This window comes from Hippocampus guttulatus, chromosome 12 (assembly GCF_054856545.1).
Source record: "Hippocampus guttulatus isolate MCC_2025c chromosome 12, RoL_Hgut_1.0, whole genome shotgun sequence".
In the NCBI taxonomy this organism is placed as follows: domain Eukaryota; kingdom Metazoa; phylum Chordata; class Actinopteri; order Syngnathiformes; family Syngnathidae; genus Hippocampus; species Hippocampus guttulatus.
In genome coordinates this window covers 5,243,044-5,268,974 of record NC_141272.1, presented here as the reverse complement: position 1 = coordinate 5,268,974, position 25,931 = coordinate 5,243,044, and the positions used below count along the sequence as shown (strand labels likewise).

The 25,931-nt window shown below is 41.4% G+C and overlaps 1 protein-coding gene across 1 annotated transcript; it reads left to right on the top strand.

The window, feature by feature from the left end:
• Window positions 1-1,635: 1,635 nt before the first annotated feature.
• LOC147197051 (cholinesterase-like) lies at window positions 1,636-12,115 on the top strand. The gene is made up of 10 exons (XM_086126122.1): window positions 1,636-1,727; window positions 2,696-3,001; window positions 4,382-4,607; window positions 6,294-6,423; window positions 6,523-6,674; window positions 6,887-7,073; window positions 8,440-8,750; window positions 9,337-9,546; window positions 9,887-10,044; window positions 10,356-12,115. Exons 2-10 carry the CDS (start codon window positions 2,704-2,706, stop codon window positions 10,451-10,453), a joined length of 1,770 nt encoding a protein of 589 aa, XP_085982248.1. The 5' UTR covers window positions 1,636-1,727; window positions 2,696-2,703; the 3' UTR covers window positions 10,454-12,115.
• Window positions 12,116-25,931: the final 13,816 nt, after the last annotated feature.

Sequence of the window (25,931 nt, the reverse complement as noted above, 5' to 3'; positions counted from 1 at the left end):
TATGTATGTGCATGAAGACATGTCTTCACATGCAGTAAAACATAGGAGAGGAAGGAATCCGGCAGCTTTTCTGGGAAGTAGTTCTACCCAAGAACTGTCTATCATTGCACAATATTGTTTTTTTTTTTAACAACAAAGCAACACTGGCGTTCTCTCTACTTGGATCCCTCCCATTGATGCCACTCTTGGTCTCACTGTGCGCAGCTGAACGAGGGAATCCCCAGCGGGAAGGCCTTTTCCTGGAAGGCCCCCTCCACAGGGGGTGAGCTATTGGGAGGGGGACCCACGTTTCAGTTTTGGGGTTTTCCCTAATGTTTCACACCCAGCTGTAAGGCAGTCTCCATCCAGCCCCACCTCCAGACCAGGTTCCAGAGAGGGGCCTTTGTGAGCAATTTTCAAGTGAAATCAGTCTGGATCAATGCTGTTAACCATCATAATGGGCCACGTGAGTTGTGCTGTATCTGTACAGCCATCCATTGATTTCTGTATTGCTACTGTTCAATAGGCTAACCCGACTACTGTACTGAGCTTCATGGCCCCAGTGGCGTTACTTTGCCTGAAAACCTTCCTGAAACACTTGCTGTGTTGAAATAGGGTGACACAGATGTTAGACTGGCAAAGAGACAGAAAAATACATCACTTCTTAGGGATTCTAGATTTTAAAAAAAATTGTTGAATCCTGGAACACTCAGCAAAGTCGTCAGGAATTTCTTATCATAAAATTAAAGTGGATTTTGGTCAATCTTCTCACTCGACACCACTCTGAAATATGTGTAAGACATCATTGAGGAAATTAGATAAAAGACAATATTTAGAATGCAAAGATTTTGCCGACAAAAATTGTGAATATTTGTATTAAATTGAAAATCACGATTATCAGTTTGTTTGGTCTGTTGTGAAAAATTTCTGTTACAGTTCCTAAATGAATTATGGAGTCTGACTTTGTATCAAAATGCAAAAACCAAAACCAAAAAAAAAAACAAAATCATTTTCTTTTTTTCATTCAGAATGATTGGAATGGATGAAAATGGAGCCATTCAAGCCCATCTAATCCTCACTGACTTCCTAAATGATTTTAAGTGAGCTATTTTCCTTTGCCAGACCATTTCTCCAATTATGTCACTCAATGAGTTCACATTAATAGAAATATTATCGTTTATAAGACTGATTTAAAAATGTGCCTCGAGGTGTACAAACATATTTCCCATGCCTTACACTCAATGGACACAACATTAGCAACACTTGGCAGCATCAAATGAGAGTCAATCCTGAATAGTTGTGTAAAATATACCTACCTTTATAGAAGACAATGTACAATTTTGATCAACACTGTCAAAGTAGTAGTAGTACACTCTGTCACAACCTGTTAGGAGTGTACATCATATGAGGCAATTGCGGTAAAGATGAATAGAGTCGAGCTATCTTGAATAGAATTACAACAACCAATTCAAAAAATAAGAAAAAAAAGTCTGGTCTCATTGGTCTCGTTTTCAGGTGTGTGCTAGTTCTGCAGGTGAAGCTCGCTCCCCCCTTGTTTACAGGGTTCAACTGTTCAGTTTACTCTCATTGTCACCTAGTAGTGCTACTTAGAGTATAACATTGGAGAGAAACAACTCTGTGACTCTGGGAGGGGAGGCGAGGACCGCGATTCCACCACGCCTTCCTCATGTCAAAACAGCGTGTACTCACTCATCTACTCCACGCAGAGTCAAACTGCAACTGACAAGGTAAGACGTCCTAGCATCATTTGCAGATTGGTAGCTAGGTTTTACTCGGTGCACGTTTTTATTCAATGACGTGTTGTACGGCATTTGTATTTGCACATTTTGCATTTGGCGCGTAGCTTGCGTCTCGCAAACAACGGAGAGCGGGATTATGAGAACGCGCTTGCAAAGTGCATTGCACGCACGCGCACACAACCCGAGGTTCAACTCGCGCTCTTGGTTAGTGTTCAACGATCACATGCGCGTCCGTAACAGTAATATGCACACACTACAAAGTGACATTAGGGTTTCCTTTGATTGTCCACTCACTTTCTTTTGCATATTAATTGGAGTTGTTTTCAACAAGAGTTATTCACTTGAACATATTTCTTTTCATCCGGAGAGGAATGGCTATCGCAAAAATAGCTTTAAATGCTCACCTGGGGAATCATAGTCTATAGTTAATGTTTTGTTGTTGTTGTTCAACCCTGTGTTAGCACAAATAGTGTGGAACCTGAAATCAAATAAGTTTACACAGGCAGGTCGACCTCTTTTTTGCTCAAGATGGAAACTGTAAGAAACTGCATTCATTGTCGAGGCAATCACATTTCAGTATTCATATAAACAGTCATGGAAGAAAAACCCCAAAACAAAACAATTCAACATAAAGTAAATGTGACTAACAATTTAAAAATGCAAAAAATAAATAAACAAATAACGAAATAAATTAATGAATCTTAACATCCGAAAGGCGCAAATGTAAAAAAGAAGTCAACCAGTCTTTACAAGGTGACTTCAAGTCAGATTTTAAAGGATAACTTCCAGAGGTAGCCAAAGACAAGCCAAAATCCTGTTTAACATGTTTCAAGTAGAATCCTTTGACACTTGCTAAACCGGGGTATCTTGTGATATTGTGTTTTCCAGCAACTTCTATTATTGTAGTCTGAAATTTAATATCGGACGTCATGCATGTATGTTTCTGTTTCGGACAGGATCTCCAATGGCGACGCACTCTGCACAAAAGAACTGTGCTCTTTTTTTGCTCCTTTCGATCCTGTCTGTGTCACTTACTACGCAAGATGACCTCATAGTCAATACTCGCAACGGGAAAGTCCAAGGAAAACAGCTTTCCGTGCTCGATGGTAATATCCGAGCCTTCCTTGGCATTCCATTTGCAAAACCACCACTTGGCAAACTGAGGTTCAGAGATCCAGAGCCTGCAGAAAGATGGGAGGGGGTGTTGGATGCCACTAACTATGCAAAGTCATGCTACCAGATTCCCGATACATCCTATCCAGGTATGACACATGCTTTACACACAGACAGCAACAGCTTCTCATTTCCAATTTTCCGTCCCGTTGAGAAAAAACCTTCTTTCGCAAGTCCCTGGCCCTGTAGAAACATGGAAGATTGCAAAAGAACGTTTGGCAAGAGAGTACGTGGCGGGCGGGAACTGCATCGTTTGCCACAAATGTGTTTTTTTATTTTCTTTTTTGGTTTCATGTGATGTTGGCATTTTCACAAATACTATTTGTTGATATTTCAAAATATCACAACAGTCATTTGGATGCAATGACTATAAGCCCCACCAAGACTTCTGAAGGAAAATACAAAATGTAGGGAGGAGTGAAACATGGTTGAGAATCAAGAGAGAAACGTTACTTAGAGTCAGACTGTGCAAGAAATATTATTTAACCGAGCCACTTCCTTACCACCTTGCGATTGTCTGGCGATCAGTCTATACTCCAGCTCACCTCTGTCCGAGGACAAGCACTATAGAAAATCGTTGGACGGATTCTTCCTTCGCTTCATTTTAGCTAAGTCTGCATAATGGTCTCTTAAAATAATATTATAAGGCCTTGTACAAGCTTACAAGATCAGGTAGAAAACTGAATCTCTTTTGTGGTTCTTTTGCTCTTGTGCTGTCAGTTGGGGTTAAAACCAAATTCATGTGCTCCATGGAACAAAGCTTAACCTTAGCTATTAGCACATCTTTATCATTTGCGGGGCTGGTAAAAATGTTCCTTTAAAATTAAAGAACAAACAATAACATAGTGTCTGATAAAGTATATTTATGGCTAATGGACCTTATTGATGGTGTCAGGAGGAATCCTTGTACCTTCAAAATCTGCACTTTTCAGGAGACCCCCCAAAATAGATTTGTGAAAAAATATTAAATACACCAAATTGTGACCTAGGAGGTTCTGGCCGCTAATACGAACAAAATGCTACAATCGCTTCTTATTTGTTGTGTTTCTTTTATCTCCTGGCGATGTGCGATCCGACAAGCCAGTGCTCCGACTGTAGATGGAACAGGCTCCGGTCATGGGTGCATCGCTATTTATAGTCACAACCACCTGTCAGGGATGGTTGTTTGGAAACCAGATCGTGCTAAGTACAGTATCTACACACTGCAAATGCCCCCCCCCCCCACCCCCCGGCCCCCAAATCCTCCCAATATAGATTTGAAAACCAAATTAAATACTCGTGTTGGAATAACCTACATGTTCCAGCTTTCTATAGTCCATGCTCATAAAATGAAGCTCTTGAACTTTTGACAAACAATGAAGTTCACCACCATAGAAGTAAGAGAAGAGTGCAAACCCCTGTCGCGGTCTTTGAGTCAATCTCACTTTTCGTTCAGCTTTTTTTGTTTGTTTTGTTTTGTTTTTTTGCAGGTTTCAGGGGTGCAGAGATGTGGAACCCAAACACTAAATTAAGCGAGGACTGCCTCTATCTAAATATCTGGACCCCTTATAACAAAGCTAGTCAGAGTTCACTGGCTCCTGTCCTTGTCTGGATCTATGGAGGGGGGTTTCTTTCAGGAACATCCTCTCTGGATATTTATGATGGCCGATACCTGAGTAAAATAGAAGGTGTTGTTGTCGTATCAATGAATTACAGGTGAGGACTTAAGAGTGTAAACCTATTTGATAATGATTTACTGGGGTCCCATTCGTAGAGTAATAGTTCATACGATGGACTTTGTTGCAGCGGGTGTGGGATCAAAACTTCTCCGTGATTAATTCACACTGGCCTGTCATTGAATTGTTATTAATGAGGGCAGCAGTTGTCAGACCTTTTATACCCATAAAGAAAATATTTTTCTCTCCGGGTAAAACCTTCAAGACTAAAATTAATGTGCAAAAGCAAAGAAGGCATCAAAACATCTTGTGAAAAATGAGAGGTTTTATTCTTTAAAAAGTATATTTAGTATTATTGTAAGCTTATGCAGTTTGAACATAAACACTGCTTGAATACAGGAAAAATGGACTTAGATAAGGATGCTATATACAAATGTATTTCACATTAAAGTTCAATTAATAATAAACGTTTAAAGGCCAACTGCTCCTAAGAATGTGATGCAAATACATTGCACTAAAAAAGTTAAATACAACTGAACTAAACCTTGGCAGTGATTCTTTTGCGTACCACTACAGGGGTACCCCATGTACCCCAAATGGCACTCGTACCGCACTGAGAATCACTCAACTTTTCACCCCTACTCAGCTCGGACAAGCTCCAACTCCTTCCATTACTGTGAACAAGCTATGCAGCATAGACAATAGTAATACAGATGTACTGTGACAAAGATCTATAATTCTGGCTACTTGGTGCCTTCAAAACATTTTGAAGATATTTTGAATCATGTGTTGCCTCCAACATTGGGAGAACTGTATTGGGAAAACTCGTCCAGCATGACTGTGCCCCATCTGGGAAACAAGTTCCATAAAAGGTGCACCCCAGAGCGCTAACCAAAGCACCATCAAAATTTTTGGGATTAAGTACGATACATATGTCGTCCGAAAAAGGAAGGGTAACGCAAAGGTAATTAAGTCTTCCACATCATGTTAAAAGTGTTTGGATGCTCCCCGAGAGCAAGTCCTAATGGTGATAGGCGGTTGTACCACCTGTCACTTTCTAAATGGAGAAAGTCATCGGAAGACCCAGGAGACAGGCCCTGGGTGCACACACAGTCTGACATCCCCGTTCAAAATGCTTTGGTGTGAATTCTTTCCGTCCGCTCAGCTGTACTACACTCAGCTTAAACAATAAACAGAACATATTCTCCTTCATTAGGGATCATTAGTTTGATTTGGTTACCCTTGGTCAGATTCCTGGTCGAAACCTTGATTTGGCTTATCGACAGTGCCAGTTCCAAGTCAGGATAAATGGACTGGTTGCGTCAGAAAAGACATCCGGCATGAAAGAAGACTGAGTAAGAATAGGGATCAAGAGTGGCTTGCTCAGGGAGTAGAGAGATTGTCTCACATCTGGCCAGTTTCAGATTTGGTAATTGGTTTCTCCTCGGTTCACCCGACTTGTCCTTGATCAAGAATCTGAAGCCCACATTGCTCTTGGTGTTGTCTCATCAGTATTTGAATGAAGATGAACTATTTCCTCCATGGCCACAACGGTATGAATGAAGAGACTGTAAAGAGAGCATGAAAAAGAATGGGCATTGCAACAGTGCCAAATCACAGATTTGATATTATTTCCCAACCCTTATATTTGGTTTTATACTGGCAACATTTAAATAATGTCAATATAGTAATGTTCTAAGTAAGTAATTTGTATCATGTGTTCCAGAATTGGTCCACTTGGCTTTTTGGCTTTGCCTGACAACAACATTCGAGGCAATGCAGGTCTCCTGGACCAGCGCTTAGCCCTTCAATGGGTAGCCAATAATATTGCCGCTTTTGGGGGTGATCCTTCACAGGTAAGACTTTTGATGGTTAGTTCTTTGTTATGCAACAGTCATTAATTTGCATAGATGTCTTCACAAAAGTAGCACAAACTGATTTGGGGTTCTGCACAGGTCACAATTTTTGGGGAGAGTGCTGGGTCTGCATCTGTCGGCTTCCACCTCCTCTCCCCAGGTAGTCATGACCTTTTCCAAAGGGCTGTCATGCAGAGTGGTTCCCCGAATGCACCATGGGCCTCAATCAGCAAGACAGTTGCACATGAAAGGTCCTGAAAAGTTTTTCAAGTTCCCACAAAGTTTTTTTTTAACTCTAAATCCAATGTTGATTTGTAATTATTAGTACTGTAAATTGTGCCAGATTTTGAATCTGGCACATTTTTCATGCCGCTAAATCCTACCATAATTTTTCAAGACAGTGTATCATTCTCATTATTTGTGGTAAAGGTTAACAAAACGACATTGTTGCTTTGCTATCCAGGTCCATGATGCTGGCTACATTAATCGGCTGCTCCACGTCTTATCCAGCTTATCTGGACATCTGTTTACAATCGACTGATCCTTGGGTGATAACCTCAAAGCAATTTGAGGTTCTCACACAGCCCAGTATACTGTCCATTCCATTTCCGCCAGTTGTGGATGGGTACTTCCTACCTGATGAAGTTGAGGTAGGTCTGAGTCCATCATGTCATGTCACTGTGGGTATGCCACGCATCTTCTTTCAGATTCAGGTTTTGCTTGCTTAGCATTCGTGGTCGATTTTCAGCTCATATCCTGATTTGAGTGCATTGACGCGAGCTGTTAATGGCTGCCACCCAGTTCAGGGTGTAGCCCGCCTGCTGCTCGAAGACAGCCGGGATAGGCTCCAGCATGCCCCCGCGACCTTTGTGAGGATAAGTGGATTAGAAAATGGGTGGATGGATGGATATAAAATAAATAAATAAATAAAATAATTGAAGAATTCATCTTCTGAAACGAGCGTGCATGTTCCACCGGGAAAAGAGATTTCATGCTTTGAAGTTGTTGGAGCCACAAAAACACTCATTAATGAACAATAGTCATATGGAGGGGAATGCCTTTCTGCATAAATGATCTGTCGAAAACAGACGAATCATAAATAACCACTTTTTTGTTTTTGCCCTGTAAACCACACTCACAGGATTTATCATTCTTTGACCACATTTGACCTTCATGCAGCAGTTCATTCTAGTTAAGCATGTATGCGGGCATGGGCATAATGGGCCTCTCAATTTCAGCCGGGAATTTGAAATCGAGAGGGCCCTGGTGGACTTTCTACACTAACCAAACTATATTTGGATGCCATCTTCGAGTTGAATGCGTGAGGCCACACCCCCTATGCCAGGGTTGCCCAATACGTCGTTTGCGATCGACTGGGATCCAGCGGACTGGTCCCAAGGTGGGAGGAGGAAATGAGGGGGTGGGGGAAAGATTAGAGTGTCTGTCTGTTTCGGTTTCGTTCATGTTAGGGGCCGTTATGGCTGTTATTCATCATGGCGCACGTGCATGTGTATATGTGCGATCGGGTCGATCGCGGGTGGGTTGGTCACTTCAAAAGTCGATCTTTGGTCGAAAAGACCCTATGCCCTCCCATCCCACATGACTTAACACGACATATGTTTTGGGAATTACAATTTTTGCTCTCCATTCAAAAACCGAACCATAAATGAAACAGTTTCGAGCCTGCGAAAGGAGACCAATGCAGAAACATGACAAAATATATTTCCCAAAACATAAAAGTATAATGTGACTTCGAAACACAAACTTAAGCCCTTAAAGGTCCAGGGTGTAGAATTTCGTCCCATCTCATTGTGAAGGAATATAATGCAATCTAATCTCGAAGCGCGTAATTTTTGGTGCCTCAGAGAGACCGCACTTTGTAAACCGACCACAAATTCAGACAAAGAGATATTCTGTAAAGTCTGTGTGGCCATAGATATCTGTTTCACAGAAGAATTGATATGAATGCAATGATGAGAAGTGAAAAACAAAGCAATATTTTTTTTTTCTCCACAGATTTTGCTACAAAGTGATGCACTTCCAAAGAAAGAAGTGTTGCTTGGATTAAACAGGAATGAAGGGACCTACTTTTTAGTTTATGGGATGCCAGGATTTAACATCACTGGTGAGAGTCTCATCACCAGGAAGGAGTTCATGGAAGGAGTGCGGCTGGCTATGGCAGGCTTTGACGTTGTTGCAGAAGAAGGAGTCGTTTTCCACTACACCGATTGGACGGATGAGTATAACAGCATAAAAAACCGTGACTCCCTGGGGAATCTGGTTGGAGACCGTTTTTTTGTTTCTCCTTTGTTAGAGTTTGCTCGCAGGTAATGTCCAAGAGTGTCTATTGTATTATGGTGATGTGAGTTGACTTGAATGCCGGTAATGCTGTCTCACTGTCAGAGATTCTGGAATCTGTTTTTGTGTGGCATTTGCATTGGCTTTTGTTTTTTTGGGGTCGTCTTTGGCCTCCTTCCGTATTAAAAATAGAATGGTAGGTTAATTGCAGGCTCTAAATTGTCCATGGGTCTGAATGTGAATGTGAGTGGGTTTTTTGTCTTGTCGGTGATTGACTGGTGACTTGTCCGTAGGGTACCCGACCGTCTCTCCCCTTAAGTCACCTTGGATAAGCTGATCATCCTTGACCCTAAACTGGATAAACAAAAGAGAAAATGAATAGGAGGCTGCGTGGTCGTGGTCTCTTTTTAACAAATGGCTGCTGACAGAGATCACTTTTTTTTACCATCGTAATTCATGAAAAATCATATCGTAATTTTCAGGAAAAAAAACATGGTATTGAACTTCAGTCATTCTTGAGGCACACAGTACTTTTTGTTATATTGTAACTATATTTCTTCAATGACCAACAATTTCAATTAACCCGTGGTTGCCCCCCCCCCCCCCCCCCCCCAGGTACTCACAACGGGGAGGTAAAACATTCCTATATTCTTTTGACCACCGGTCTTCCATAAATCCTTGGCCGGAATGGATGGGTGTTTTACATGGGGATGAGATAGAGTTTGTGTTTGGAATGCCACTGAATGAAGCATGGGGGTACACAATGGCTGAAGTGAACATGACCAAGAAATTTCTGAAGCACTGGGCCAACTTTGCAAGGACGGGGTATGTATCATTAATCAAATACGTCATGGACTATATTGACAAAATGACTCCTTCATCGTCGACTTTGCGCCTTTCGTTGTCACACATGTAATGAATCCATCTGCTTCATTCAAGCATTTGCGAAATCGTGGACTGAGAGTGAAATTGGAAAATGTGTTCCCCTCTTAGTTACTGCCTAATCACTTGTTATATTGCAGCAAGGGGGATGAACTTTGACTTTCTTTTATTGGACATTGATATTTAGAATCGGGTGTCCTTAACACTTGTGTAAGTGCATGCCCTTGTCGTTTTTTTTCTTTTCTTGTATGTCTCAAATCGTTTGGTATTCATTTCTTTTCAGAAATCCAGGAATTGATGGAGCCGCATGGCCCTTGTTCACCCCTGAACGGCAAGAGTATTTCACGCTGAACTCTAACCTTCCAGAAAAAAGAAGGATGATGAGAGCCAAAGAGTGCTACTTGTGGAATGAAATTATGCCAAGCATACAGCAGGTTTCAGGTAGGGCATCTTTGACCATTTATTAGCGCGCACACTACCTGTTGAGGATCGCTAAAGGGGGCTCAGAAAAAACAAAAAAACTTAAAATCATATGCCAATTAAAAAAAAAGAATAAAGACCACCGTAGACAATGTATCAATCAGACCTCATATCTTTTACACGTAATTGTCTTCGTGTTTACAAAACAGGTTAATATTATACAGTATTTCATTTTTATCATTAATAACAGTATAACTGTATTATATTATAATTGATCACTAAAATTTACAATCCCGCACGTATACTGTATGTGTCTGTGTCTTTTTCCACAGGTGATCTACAGGCCTGTCTGACTGCAAATGGAAGAATGCTCCACTTCAACTGCACATTCCTTATCATTTCATTGTTTATCATGTTACTCTGTCTGTAAAGGGACAAGGGGGCAAATCTGTCTTACATATAACTTGACTGTTCGATGCCCATATGCAAAAGAAGGGGGGGGGGGGGGATCGCCTTGTTGGTCTTTGCTGCTTGGAGACCGGAGGTTCGATGACCGACTCTGTATTGATTTGTGGAGAGATGGCCGTCTACTTCCTAAGTCTTGATCGAGTGAGGCCACCCCCTCACAATTGACAACTGTACATTGCACGCGCACCCACGTAATCTATTTGTGCACGTGTGTGGACTGTGTTTATGAGTAATGCTTGCAACAAGAATTTCCAGCAGAGTTAATAGAATTTGCCTTCATGGGATACACTGTGTAGCCTCCCCCTTCCAGTCAAAAATGTCTTGACGTAGGAGCAATATAACATACAATATGACTTATAATATGCGTATGTGTAGTGTTTCACTCGTCTGACTTGTGTGCCGGCAGCGTGGGATCAGTTCCCACTCAGTGGCGGTGCGGATTTGGGTGTGGATGTTCGTTTGTCTCAATATGTGCCCTGCCACTGACTGGTGACCAGTTCGGGGTGTAGTCCACCTTCCGCCCTAAGTCAGCTGGGATAGGTTGCAGCTCCTCCACTGCGACCCTGTTCAGGTTAAGCGGTGTTGAAAATGGATGGATAATATTCTATATTATGCAATACTACACAAATCGCTACTATACAGAAAGATATTATAGAATCGAATAGCATAGAGAGTGTCGTGCAGCATTTGAGGTTATTTTAGTCCTTGCAAAGTAATGGAATTTCACTGGACTCTGTTCTGCTCCGCTGCGACTGCAGAAGTACTTTATCAACTTCTGGCTTCTTTTAAAATGATCAGATTCAAACTGTCAGTTGTGTGCCTTTTTTTTTTTTTTTTTTTGTGAAGATGTATTCATCTTAAAATAAGATCTGAATCAAGATGTTTGAGGCAGCTGAGGTCAAAAATGTGGGGAAACGGAGTAATTTTAAAGTGATCGTCAAACGTCAAAGGATAATTGTGCTGTGTGATTACAAGTAAAATTGGCATTTTGGAATGATACCGTACATGTCCCCGTTTATTTTACCGAGCAATCTCGTTTCTTGACTAGACTACCATGCAGGGGATACTCACTGTTGACTCGACAATTTTTTTCATGTAAATATTTTCTTCCCCGAAATAGTGCAATGAATCGACATTTTTGCAGTGAACAATTTGTGAGAACATGTTTTTGTTTCATTTTAAGTCACGCAGTTTTGGTGAATTTGATCAGCACAGACTTGCAGACAAATTCTACGCATCATCTGCCTGTGGAGGCCTGCTTGCAGTTCCTTATTAACGTACTTGGTAGCAGTTTCTGCTTCTGCCATGTCAAGGATTATTCAAAGGGAATGAGAGGAGCTGCTTGGATTGGCATTTGCCTGTGTTCATGCCCACAACGGCACAAAACACATCTTTGCAACTATGCCAGTGTGTGTTAAACACACTGTGTTTGCGAAAATACCCAAACCCAGTCCAGGCCTCCCATGCGCACCTTAAGCAAAATTTGCACTTGGAATGAAAAATAGAACATTCTCTGTTTGCGTTTATTAAAGAAAAGTGTAATTACATTTACTTTTAAAATCAGAGGATGTACGCATTTTCACTCGTGCATTTGTTTGTTGATGAATAAAGTATTGATTATAAATGCATTTGCTTATTACAAGAAATACCATGTTCATGGTAAAAATACACTTTTTATTTTGTGTGCGTGTGCGTGTTTGTGTGAAGGGAAAAAGTCAGCACAAATAATCCCAAAGCTGCAAAAGTTCTATTTTCATTCAGATTTAATTATTTTTTTGTAAAACAAAAAAAAGTTTTACCATGTATGGACTAATTAAGCAAATGAACGGTCATGCAAAGAAAAACTGCAGGCATGACAACTGAATTAAAAACGTGAAAATGGACACTACACATAGCAAGAATGATCATCACCCCCCCCCCCCCAAAATGCACAAAGCAGATGGTATGTCCCATAAGTATTTATGTTCATAGAGAGTGATATTCAATTCCAAAATTCACTTGCAGATTCCCTTGTTTTCTCTTATCACATTCAGTATACCGGTAGTGTGTCTTAACTTCCCGTTTCTGTCGACCACCTCTGCACATTAGTGGCTGTGTTTTGGCCGGAGAAGAAGGTTGAAAAATGAAACGTTTTCTGGGCAGGTGTCCTACAAAAGTGATCGGTGCGTGTCCCATCAAATTGTGTTCATACTAAAACACCACAGTTTTTTTTTTTCATGACAAAAATAAGAGCGAATGATTTCTATTGACTAAAAAACAGATGTCATGGTTGAGTGGTAATCAACGTTTCCAACTGTGACACATTCATTACTTAAAGGCACCTCCCACACGTCTACTGAAATGAGCATTTCGGCAAAATGAAGGTGGAACATGTCAAAGGCTTGGCAGTGGACATTGAAAGTGATTACCAAGACCATTGTTCCATCGAGCAGACAAATGAGGAGTCTTTAAGAAAAGCAAGTAACAGTAATATTCTCACTTAATATCCTATTCCTATTCCTGATTAAAAGCCTGCAATAACTTAAACACTGATAACTACTAATTTACTGTACCCATTATAAATGCGTGTCTGTTGAATGCGGTGCAGCATTCATTTGCCAAACAGCAGTTCCATTTGATGCTCATACAGTTATGATCACAAGTAGATGCATTCTTCCGCTTTCATTTGAGTGCAAATCAACATTGGCTTATAATAAAGACAAAAACAAACAATATTTTCATGAAGGTCCTGATCACCATTTTGCATGACTGTATTTCATGTTGGTGGACCGACTCTCTCTCTCTCTCACACACACACACACACACGTCATGTTGTGATAGTCGCTGGAATCAGTCCAACATTGGCCCTGTCTTTGACCAGGAAATTATTCAAACTTCCACTTCACCTGTCAGGAATTCAAGTTCACTTAGTTGATTTGTGTTCTTGATGTGAACATTTGCCATCTGTAAGGCTCGCCACAGGTCGTATACTATATGCCCACCTTCAGCAATCAATGTACCGCAAAGTGTTTTACGAGGAGACGCTCACCCATTCCATTTGTTTTTGATGCCGAGTGAAGCAGAGATACACCAGGGCTAGGGTGTTCTATAGCCCTGTCAGAAATTTGTGTAGTCCCAGTTAAGGCCCTCCATCACTTTATTTTGTAAAATATTTAAAACTTATTTTCTCAGCCCCCTTAAGAATCGGTCAAGCTTCCCTTTCGCCCTCGGAGGGAAAATAATCCTGGGGCCACGCCTGAAGTAAAAACATTCCAAGGAAACCACAATGTTCCATCACTGTTGAGCTATTTGTAGAACAGGCCCATGGTCGCCTCATGTGGTCCTTGGGGTGAAATGGAATCCATGAGCACCATGTTGGTCAGAGTACTTGAATGCAATTTTGGGCCACTCTAGCCCACCTCTGCAACTACTGTGCGTGACCTTTCAAGGTTAAAAAGCGACTGTGAGTTTTAACACAATGTCTTTCCACTGCAATTTAAAAACAGTGTCCCAGAGGATTTTAGTATACAGTACAGCAAGCCTTTTGTGTGTGTGTGTGTGTGTGTGTGTGTGTGTGTGTGTGTGTGTGTGTGTGTGTGTGTGCTTGTGCATGTGTGTCTGGGAAAATGCTAGCGTCATATCAACATGTCTTTGTGTGTGGGTGGGTATTTGGTGGATGGGTGGTCTGTTTTAATTCAAGTCTATGAAATTTTATGTGAATGTCTGTCCATCAGTGTTCCTGCCTGAGGAAAATAAATGCTGAATTTGAAGCCTTTTTGGTCCTCGGAGGATGCGTAAAATTGGCGACACATGCATTCAGTTTTTATTACAATTTATTGGATTAAGGTTTTATTTGTGTGAACTTGTTCAGAAACTACCTCTTTGAATCTGTATAGACTCAATGTCCTTTGCCCCCCCCCCCCCCCCAGTTTCACTATAGTAAAATAATCACTTTGTCTTATTATCATTTACCGTGTTTTCCACACTAAAAGGTGCACTGGATTATGAGGCGCACCTTCAATGAATGGCCTATTTCATACTTATTTTCATACATTGGACGCGCCACATTATAAGATGCAATCTATAATGCATCCTCTCGATGGAGCTACGCTCACGGAAATGCCAACAGAACGATCAGATGTCAGGAAAACGTATTGAATAAAGCAGCGGCACAGTTCACTTAACCAACAGCAAGTTATAACATTGACTCATTAACGTTGAACTTTCTTGCCGTTGCTTTATTTCCGTGTTCAACTGCGTTGAACTCTGCGTTGTCAGCATGTCTCCATTTGTTGTCAGCCATTTTCGGGTCGAAATATTACCGTAATGACCATACACAAGGCGCATCGGATTTTAAGGCGCGCTGTGAGCTTTTAAGAAAATGGAAGGCTTTTAGGTGCACCTTTCAGTGCGGAAAATACGCTAAGCTTTTCTATTTACAGGTACTGAAATAAACATACCCATCTATATCTATCTGTATACCTATTTATCTATCTATATGTACAGTAAATAGATATACTCACAAAATACTGTAAACTGTTTATGTTATCCAGCTTCTCAGATGTTAAAATCTAAATTCAAGAGTCAGCAACTACAACGCTCCTTGGAGGGGGGGGGGGGGGGAATGATGTTGCTTATTCATACAACGCACGCTCCTGCTTTCATCACCACATCCAAGCAGCCCCACTCTCCATTACTCCTCTCAATGCAGTGCTTTTGCCAAGCGCCTTAGCGTTGAGCTGCTCTCCTTTCAATACCGCTGATTAAAAATGTCTGATGCATCAACACGACTAAGCAGATTACAGATTTAGTTTCCCGAAGCAAAGGTTCGTACTTGGGAAAGAAGTGAGCAATATTGGAGCAGAGATAGGAGCAAATCAACCATTTGACAATATGTGTGAAGTACACAACTCTGGTTACATTTTCCTTTGTATTGATGAAGCACCTCGCCTGACTATAAAAGTGCTGGTTTGAGAAAATGACACAAACACCCAATCCAAATATTTGGAATTCCGTTGTTATTTTTGTCCTATACCAATGTGTTGTAAAAACAAATCCATTATCAATTCCTATTCAGACCTACAAAAGTCACCAATAATTGACATGCGAGCCACGCTCTTAGTTGGTGACATACTTGCGCTGAGCTCAGTCACATGTTAACGTGACAATCTTTTTCTTGCAACTAGTTATGTAACATGTTACCTCGAGGATCTTGCAAAATCGCACAATCGCAGCATAGATTATTTTCCCAAACTGTTCCGCCCTCATGTGATGTTATACGCTGTTTTGTTTTGCAAAACCATGCCTTGCTGCTGTCATGCTCTGACCAACCAGTTCAATGTTTAAAAACCATGTTAAAATATTTTAATATGCATATTTCAGAGCAATGTATATTAAAAACCTTAGGTTTCGCAATTACAGTCATATCGGTGACATTCAAGATTCTCTTTCTTTTATAGTTGTTCCAACTGTCCATAGGTGAGAATGTGAGTGTGAATTTGGGGTTCTGTGCTGCGATTGACTGGCAACAAGTACAGGGTGTTCCTGACCTCTCAACTGAAGTCAGCTCAGATGGGCTCCATCATACCCATTATTCTAATGAGAACAAGCTGCATAGAAAATTGACAGATCTAGGCAGAATGTCACACGTCCCTCTGCCGCTTGCTAAAATAGAGTTCTACGGGTAAAGCTCTGTCTGGCCGAAATGTGCTCTTTAGTGGCCACTTTGCCACAGACAGACGTCTCTGGTGGAAAAAGACCTCTGAGGCTGGATGCCCAACTGTGATTTAACGCTTATGTCACATTTACACAGATCCAATATGGCTGTGTGTGACTGAAGACACGAAACACCCTGCATGCACAGACGGTGAAATTGCACAAAACTACACAAGTGTCCAAATGGGGCGGTAATAACGTGGAAGTAAACACAAATATGTTGACAATATGAATATGAATCACTGACTGTAGTTGTGTTGTTTGTAAAGAAACAGTGATGTATTCATCAGTGATTGCTTTTTTGCATTGGTGGGGAACAGCCGTCTTGACGCTCTCGTCGTATTGGCATGTATCCAACACGTGTTGTATTTTTTTCCTCTTTATGCTACCATGATACATATTCCATTTGTGGAATATGTCCCCCGCCTACTGCCCGAAGACAGTTGGGATAGGCTCCAGCACCCCCCGCGACCCTTGTGAAGATAAAGCGGATCGGAAAATAGATGGATGGATGGATGGGTATTGCAATGAGCCTATGGACAACCTCACACAACTTGTTTTCCAAGCGGGAAAGCGACTAATGTAGTCAGCCTGTGGTCGCCATGGATGAACAAACGGATCGTGAAATGTTTCTGAGCTGCCCTGCTCTTGTACGGGTCTTGAGCATGGCGGGAATCTCCCGCTGCAGAATGATGCCGCAAACAATGCGCCACTTTCACTTTCTGCCAGCTTCTTAATCAACACTTATTTAATGAACAAGCCATTTTATAATGTACAGTGAGAAAAATCTGTCGAGAGGAAAACAACATACAAGATCTCATAACATCAGACATGATCGTAGACGTGATCCAAATCAAGGAGCCGGCGGGTGAACAGACATAGTTAGATCAGATTGAAATATCGCCTCAACCGACGTTGATGCATATGTGAAAGTGCTGCTGTATGATGCCATGCCGAGGATTCCCATCACTTAATGAAAGAGAGAAATAACCGAGCAGATGAATTCCCCTAATAAAGTCAGTCTACCCTTGAACTCACAGAAGCATGGCTGTACATCCACTGCCCCAAGGGGATTTTCTTATTCTTTTGAAGAACATGAGACATACTGATTATCATGTCACACAGCAAGCTCACCTATACAGAAGTGCACCTGCTTTCTCTGTCCTTTTACCAGCATGTGTATTGTGCGGTGGAATGAAAGCAATGTGAATGACAAACTTGAATGTCACATCCATTTTTCCCCCCTTCATGATGTCGTTATTGGTAACACAATCTAATGGGGGATGCTGAATGATCCCAAATATGGATTTATTTTTTTAAAAATGAATATTTCCGCAATTCCCTAGGTTGTCCGAGCTCTCCCTTAGAGATAAGGTTAGAAGCTTGGTCATCCCTGGGTCACATTCTTACTTGCTGAAAAAAATGGAGGTCACTCTAAATGGAGAAATAAAACAATCTAAAACACTGACGCAAAGTGATTCAGCTTACCATTCTGCTTACTTCACTTCATGTATGTTTATGTTCCCTGTCTTCTTATGTTGTTGAAAAAGCGTTTACTGGTTTCCTGACACCGGCACTGTAGAATTACACTTTGAAAGTGCAGCTGTCAACCCACTGCGAACTGTAAATGTGACCTAATTTGCACATCCACCTTTTTGTCCTCATAACAGAAAGATGTCAGCCACTTCAGCATGATTAACGAATACCTTGGTAAGCTGTAAACACAGACGCTACATATGTTCTTCAATTACAAAATGATTTATAAGCTTGGATGCTGTTCAAAGCACCTTTGACAATACGAATAAAGGATGTATGCCATAAAAAAAGACACTGATTTAAGATAACACAGTTTAGTGGATTCAGCGACTTAATATTCATGTAAAACATGAGGAGGGGGGGATGCTGTTCGAGTCTTTCGATTTGTTCATTAGCTCATCCAAGTATGACAAAGACGTATTTTGCATATTTACCCTTTGATATTGATCCATTTCGTTGAGTCTACACCGAACAACCTTGTACGTATCCACATCCTGTAGATGTATATGATTCAAACCACTTTTTTAAAGGGGATTTTCAGTTTGGATTTTGTCCTCAAATGTTATTGTAACCATCTTTGACCTTCATTTTCATCACATTTTGTCGGGCTTTGGATGCAAAAAAACAAACAAACAAAAAAAAAACATGCCCCTGTAATAACTGATTCGATGTGTGTGGCTCATCATGGCCAAATCCTGCATGTAGCTCTAATGGGCATCTTGCACCGGATGCTGCCGTGTCCAATTACAAGACTCCTACAGGTGCTAATCAGGCTTCAGAAAGCAACGGGCACAAACGGGTGAGGAGTCGTTTGAAGGATAACAATCCCAAAAATGATTTTCATGGAGCGTGACGTTTGTTTGCATGCATGCAGCGCATTTCAAGGGAATTGTTAAGCTTATTTTGAAAAGCATATCTATCTATCTATCTAGCTAGCTAGCTAGCTGCTAGCTAGCTAGTATGTCTGCCTCACATTGCATTCTTGTGTTCATGGGTTCTAATCCTGTACCTGCGCAGGGTTTGTTGTGGATACTCCGGTTTCCTCCCACATTCCAAAAACATGCACGATAGGTTAATGGAACACTCTAAACTGCCCGTAGATGTGAGTGTGAATGGCTGAAGTATTTTTTTCTTTAGAGTGAGATTGTCGTAATGTGTGGAAGAGTGTGTGTGAATGTATGTGTGGGTATGTCTACGTTTGCATACATCTGAAAATGTAAAAGGAATTGAGGGAGTGATGAAAGAAACCTTTTCATGGTAAGAAAAACAAAAAGACTCATTAGGACTAATTAGTATTTATAAAGATTTACAAATCTGTAATGTTCATCATGATTAATTGGCAGTGTTACTGAGTGGGTTGCTCATCAACTATGCGCAATATAGACCTGGCAATGAAGACAGCAAAGCTATTCAGGCGAAAGTATGTTACATTTAACCATCTTTGTATTCTCTACATTTATTGTTTCTTTCTCTTGCTTTTCTGTGTGTATTTTAGTATCAAAAAGCACACTATTTACATATTTACTTGAAAGCTGTGCCTCAAATATGTGGGTCATTCTAAATGCGCTCTTTGTATTGTGTACTAGTATCTCTGCTGGTCATCTAAATGAAGTTTAGTATCACCTTTGACAAGTCTTGCCAGCAGCTAGTCAGATCCTTATACCCACTTTTCTGGGTTGTCAGTCCGCCATCCATTATGTCATTTTTGTTCTTTTTTTCTGTCCATCACGCTGTCTGAGTGACTTTGTTACAGACCTGCAACAAAGCAGAAAGAGCACACATAATCCACACAATCGACTGGCAAAGTGCTGCAGCTCAAATTGCCATTTACTCTCCTCGTCCCTGGAGATTGGATTTTTAGCCTCACGTTCAAGAGTGCAAGAGCAGGAAGAGTGCTATGAATGTAAAAGCAATGACTGATTCTTGCGAAGTAAGTTTATTAAGTTAAAATCAAACAGGGAACCACACAACGACCATAGGATCAACTGAAAAATGCTCTCCACATACAGATTTCACGACACGTCAATGGGATAATACTCTAGGCCTGGCGGAACTCATTGCCTTCTGGACATATTGACAAACACATTGTGAAACGCTGGGCTGCTTTTGCAAAGCAAAAGTCCTTGTCTCTTTTTTATTTATTGTCTGAGCAAAGCACAAAAGAAAGGCAACATTTTTTTTTTTTTGCAAACAGCGTCAAGCATCCAAGTCAGTTCATCATACATGGCCACCACACTCATCTTACAGAGTGACAACAGAAATCTGTCACATATTCACAGGCAAAATAAATGACTGGTCGGTGAGGACAAAAAAATAATTTTGTTGTATTGATGATCCACTGTTCAAGTGTTTGCGACAAGGGATTTGAGCGAGCCATCTTAATCCCTGACGTATTGCCTTTCATACTATATTCTGCTGATAGTCACTTCATGTTTTGACTTCGACTTGATATAAATTATTTGTTGCTTCTGGGGAGAAATTACATACTTCAAATGACTACTTTACTTAAACCACCATTTGAATTTCCACATATGGCCAGTAAAGGGCAGTGGCATTAAATAAATCACATGAAGAACAATAGAGACAAGAGAAAATGGCATCCAGTATTCTGGGAAGACTTTCTGAAACATTTTGAAAATGTTCCAATCATCCAGAAAAAGTAGTAGCAGAAAGGTCAGAGGTCGCTGTTGTTGGACAATGAGACCTGACACACCTTTGAAGCATTCCTCAATGGTCTTGCATGGGTGAACTGCCATACTGAAAGAGAGAAAGGCCTTCTCCAAAGTGTTCCCTAAATTGGCCAACATATCTGGTATGAATTCAGATGGATTAATCCATCAATCATCAATTTATTGAGATCCGTATCAAAAGCTAATATTATGTAAACAAGATATCTTTTTTAGGGAGTTGTTTGCAAAGGTCAAAACAAACTGATTTTTGTTTTTGGTTTTTTTCCTGCTGGATTGTTTTTCAGCCTAGTTGTTTTTATACTTGTTGATCAGTCCAAAATTACCCACAGCTACTTTGGGCTCATTGCGGTCAGATAGTTGACCCAGGCCTTCCTGTTTATAGGTTCATGCCCATTTGTCATGAACTGGGATGCAAGGGAAATATTACTACAGTGGGACTAAAAAAAGACTCCAGTTTCAAAGTTGAATATGACACTACATGATTAGAATATATCCATCCATCCATCCATCCATTTTCCGAACCGCTTGATCCTCAGTAGGGTCGCGGGGGGCGCTGGAGCCCATCCCAGCTGTCTTCGGGCAGTGGGCGGGGGACACCCTGAATCGGTTGCCAGCCAATCGCAGGGCACACAGAGACGAACAACCATCCACACTCACATTCACACCTAGGGACAATTTAGAGTGTTCAATCAGCCTGCCATGCATGTTTTTGGAATGTGGGAGGAAACCGGAGCACCCGGAGAAAACCCACGCAGACCCGGGGAGAACATGCAAACTCCACACAGGGAGGCCGGAGCTGGAATTGAACCCGGTACCTCTGCACTGTGAAGTCGACGTGCTAACCACTGGACTACCGGGCCGCCTTGATTAGAATATATTGAATGCATATCAGATACTGTATATTTTTTCGTATGTTTTCCAGGAAATTTGGCATGGCAGAGTTTGGAAGAATGGCACGGGAGCCGCTGGTGAGTTTGAGGTTTAATGTCCACTGTTATGTTCCTGGTTCAGTGACCATGAATTTGTTTCCCTTTGCAGGCAAAGCATTGGTGGTTGAAGGATCTTAGCTCGTCGCTGATGGTGTGGTGGTGCACACGCCTGACTTGTGAGCGGGCAGCATGGGATCAGTTCCCACTCAGTGACGGTGTGGATGTGAGTGTGAATTGTTGTTCGTCTCTATATGTGCAGTGTGACTGACTGGCAACCAGTTCAGGCTAGTGTCTGCTTTCCACCCGAAGTTCGCTGGGATAGACTCCAAAACCCCCCGCAACCCTGTTCAGGATAAGCGGTGATGAAAACGGATGGATGGATCCTAGGTCACATCTGCTGTGAGTTGTGATTTCTAAGTGTCAAGGTAGGTGGAAGATGAAACACCTTCTATTTGCGGTTGGAGTGCGTGCACGGGCTGTAAGAAACAAATACGAAGTGTTGCGTGCGTGTAGCGCTACACGGTTGTGTCGGACTATAGGCGATACAATACATAGTGAAAAAAATAAGCATCTTCAGTTGAGTTTTATGAGCATAGGGAACCAGTGACATAAACACAGCCGTCTCTGAAGCGCGACCCCCGTCGATCTGGTGTTTGTAAGGCAACCGAATCCACAGTTGGTTCATTGAAACCACTACCAGGGGCGCTGTAAGGGGAAGAGAAGTGACGAGTGATTCTAAGGGCCCAAGACTGACAGAGACTTTGACAATCTCAACTCACTTACAGGGCACATTATTTACACCCAAAGTAATTCCATCACTGCCTTCAGCAAAGTCAGGCGAGAGAACCACCACATCAGTGACTCCTGACCCACCCAAGGCTATCAAGAAAGTTGCAAGGCAGAGCTCATGCCCATCCATCCATTATGCTCATCAGGGTCACAGCTGAACCGCACTTATCCCGGTTGACTTTGGCTAAGAGGTGGGGTTCACCCTGGACTGGTCGGCAGCCAAATATATACGTGGAAACATCCATTCACACTCACACCCACGGGCAATTTAGAGTCTTTGCTCAACCTAACATGCATGTTTTTGGAAATTGGGAGAAATGAGAAGTACTCAAGCAATGCATGGAAATGTATTTCGAACTCGATTTTAAACAGAACATCGTAACTTCACCGAGAGAACTGTAATGCATCAAAGCTGTACTTGAAGGTCAATGTTTTGAAGCCTGCGGGTGTGTTCTGCAGTGTCATGTGTTTGCATTTTAGAACTCTGGGGAATCACTGTCAAGGCTGCGAAAAATGAAAGAAAAAGTTCTAAAAATAGTTCATGATTACTCCAGTGATGTCTCTCTCATGAGGCCCTGACAACTTTTTCAAGTTATTTATCTCGTACATTTAATGCTCCATTTTCCTCAGCTTTGGAATCCTACTTAAGTAAAGTAATTGGCCATATCGCTTTAAATTTCAAACCATTACGGGTTTCTTGTTCTCTCGCCTGTGCTTGAAAGCATATTTGATTTTTTTTTTTCAGACTTCACCATGATACTTATCCTCCCCAATTCCCATCTTTGTCTTTGCTCTGTTGTCACTTAGCCAGTAAAAACAAAAACAAAAACAGATGAGACAGCAACATATAGTGACTGCTCTCCAAACACACTTAAAAACACGCAAACACACATACACATCTCTCATGGGAACAGAGCGGACTCCGGAAATTAGGTCTCTGAACAGTCGTGGTGTGTGGTTTTTATTTATTTATTTATTTATTTGCTCAGACAGTTTGAGGCTAGGACAGCAGAATGGGATGCAGGCGAGAACCATAGACATGGCCATGTGTGTGTGTCTGTGAGCATGTTCCACATGGCCTATTGGCAAGATCACTCTCTATGCCAAAATTGCTCAAAGATAAACACAGCTTGGATACCTGCAGGGTGCAGACACGTTTTTGTATTAATAGGACAGACCTTGTGGTTACGATTACTGGACCCATGTTGAAGTGCCTGAAGCAGAAAATAAATAAATAAAATGTTATTTTGCCATTCAGGATCAGTGGCCCTTTAGAATTGCTTAGATCCATCGGAAACCATTTCAGGCTGCAATACGTCCAGTGCAAACAACGACTGTTTACATTGAAAGGCTTGAGTAAATGTGTGAATTCATCGTTTAGATGTGTCACCGCTTATATGGCAAGGTACCGTAAGCACCGCGACTGGGAAGAAATATCCCCTTTCACACCAGAGGAAGTATAATAACAAAAGTTAATAATTCCTTAAACTCAAATTGCTTTTTGTGGGCAAAGATTACGATCTACATGAGTTACATGACATTACACTTTTCTCAACAGCTGTGTAAATTGACACAGTGGCTCTTACAGTCACGGCAGCCGTATTTAGACTCGGCAGAGTGTTCTTTGATGTCTTGAGGTACATCCATGAAACATCCCATGAGACTGGATTGAAATCTTGCTGTTGGACTTATTCAATGAATACGCAAGACCCGTGTTGAAACAAAAAGCACTGCTTGAATATGAGCGTTTGTTTGTGGCAGTCTGAACACAACGTTGGGAAAGACGGAATACAGAAATATTAGCAACCCCATGATCATTACTTACATTATAATACTAGATTGGAGTCTCATGTCATGCAAGACAGTGAAAGAAAACGTTTCTCTCTGCTGCTTTCGCCTTCCATACGTTTAACTTGAATACCACTCCTGACTAGTATCCTTGAATGAAGAAAGATATTGTGATGGCGCAGTGCTACTGAGGGAGTGATCTGGCTTTCACATTCTCAATGTCGGTGTGTGTTTTCATGAGGTCAACAGATAAAAGGAACTACTGTCTCCTTCATTCCATTTCTTTGGTTGCTCTTTTGTCTGAAACGCCATTCAGCCGCTTGGCTTGGTGCTCCTTCTTTCACACAGGAGCTCATACCCCAGGGTATGACATTTGACCTCTTGCGACTTATCCTGTGACACTGTGCATCGAGAGTTTACATTGTGTTCAGTGAAACCTCTAAAGTTGCTGTGATGAACTGTCAAAATGTTGGATAACTCAACCAGTGTCACAGTCAAGATTTTGTCAGATTTTTGAGCTTCCGCTGTTATTGGACTGAGATTAAAAGTCCGATTGGGTTGACTTGTCTCTATTCTCTACCAAATATCTTCAGCTGTGCAGAAAAATGAAGTATTATGCGCACAAAGTGTATCATCTTCAACTTTTTCATTTGTGCGTTCACATTTTTCCCCCGCCTCGCATTCTTTGAGCACAGAGAAGACCATTAATATCATTGCAATCCAGGCTAGGATTTCAAGGCCAGACCATACAAAAGGTGGTTTAAAAAACTCACGGCGCAAAAAAAAACAAAAAAAAAACCCACCCCTCCAATGCTCCAGAAAGCCTTGCTTGCCATTTCTTGCTGTTTTCGGTCACGGTGTCACTGGCATTCTTTGCTTTGAACAAAGGACTGAATAGTGAAAGAAGCAAATGCTTTCATTGCAGTGTTGACGTTAATTAATCACATTTCGAATGAAGAAATCATGTTTTTGGCGCACTCTTTTGCTGCCGGTTCTTGGGTCATTCCCCAATGGTTGGATTGGTTTCAAAATTCTTGAAAAATAAACCTTCAGTTTTCAGATTTCCTGCTGCATATTCATCGATAATAGGAAATAAACTATCAAAGGTGATTAGATCATCTTAGATCAATGGTATAGTTTTTATTCACTGAATCGCAAGATTCATAGACAACCATCCTCGCGCACACTCCCATCTCGAGACAATTTCGAGTGTTCCAGTAACCTGCCATGCACGTTTTTGGAATGTGGGAGTAAACCGAAGTACCCGGAGAAAACCCATATAGGCACTGGGAGAACGTGCAAACTCCACACAGGAAGGCCAGAGCCGGAATCGAATCCCGCACCTCTGCACTGTGAGGCCAATGCTCTAACCAGTCGAGCACCATGAATTAATGTGAATTCTAAAAATAAGTTAAACACTGTCAAAACATGAACAACATCTGCTACCTTAACTTGAGTGACAAATAAAATGTATGAACTAAAGGAACCCAAACGGATTGGTCCGACTTGTGCGAGTTTAGTGACATTCAAATTTCGAGGTCCCGCTGTAGCAAACAAATAGAATTTCTGCAATTCAAAACACAGAGGGGAACATTTACAAAGCCCCTCTTGCATGTTGAACTCAGACATTTGACCGTGCTGAATCTCATGTTGAGGCTTCGGCCAAGTTTCTGTCTTCAAGGCATTTTAGTCCCCATGGTGAGAGGAAAGCACTTTCACATTTTTTTTACTGGTGACCTGAATACTTCAATTAACACCTGTTTTGTTCAAGTAGGCACTTAGTATTTCACGCATAACATACTCAACGGGGGGAAAAAAATAGCGAAAACCCTCAAAGACCAAGTCGATTTATATTCCAACACTTATATGAGGTCAAATGTTTGCAGCAGTGAGTGAAAGAATGATTAGTGTTTTGAAATAGTTGCACTCTGTGGGATCCTTGTTTGATGTTGCAGAGTAGAATGCAATGGAATCGTAGGCAATATTTCTTTCGTCACTCGGTGGTGCCCGCTGA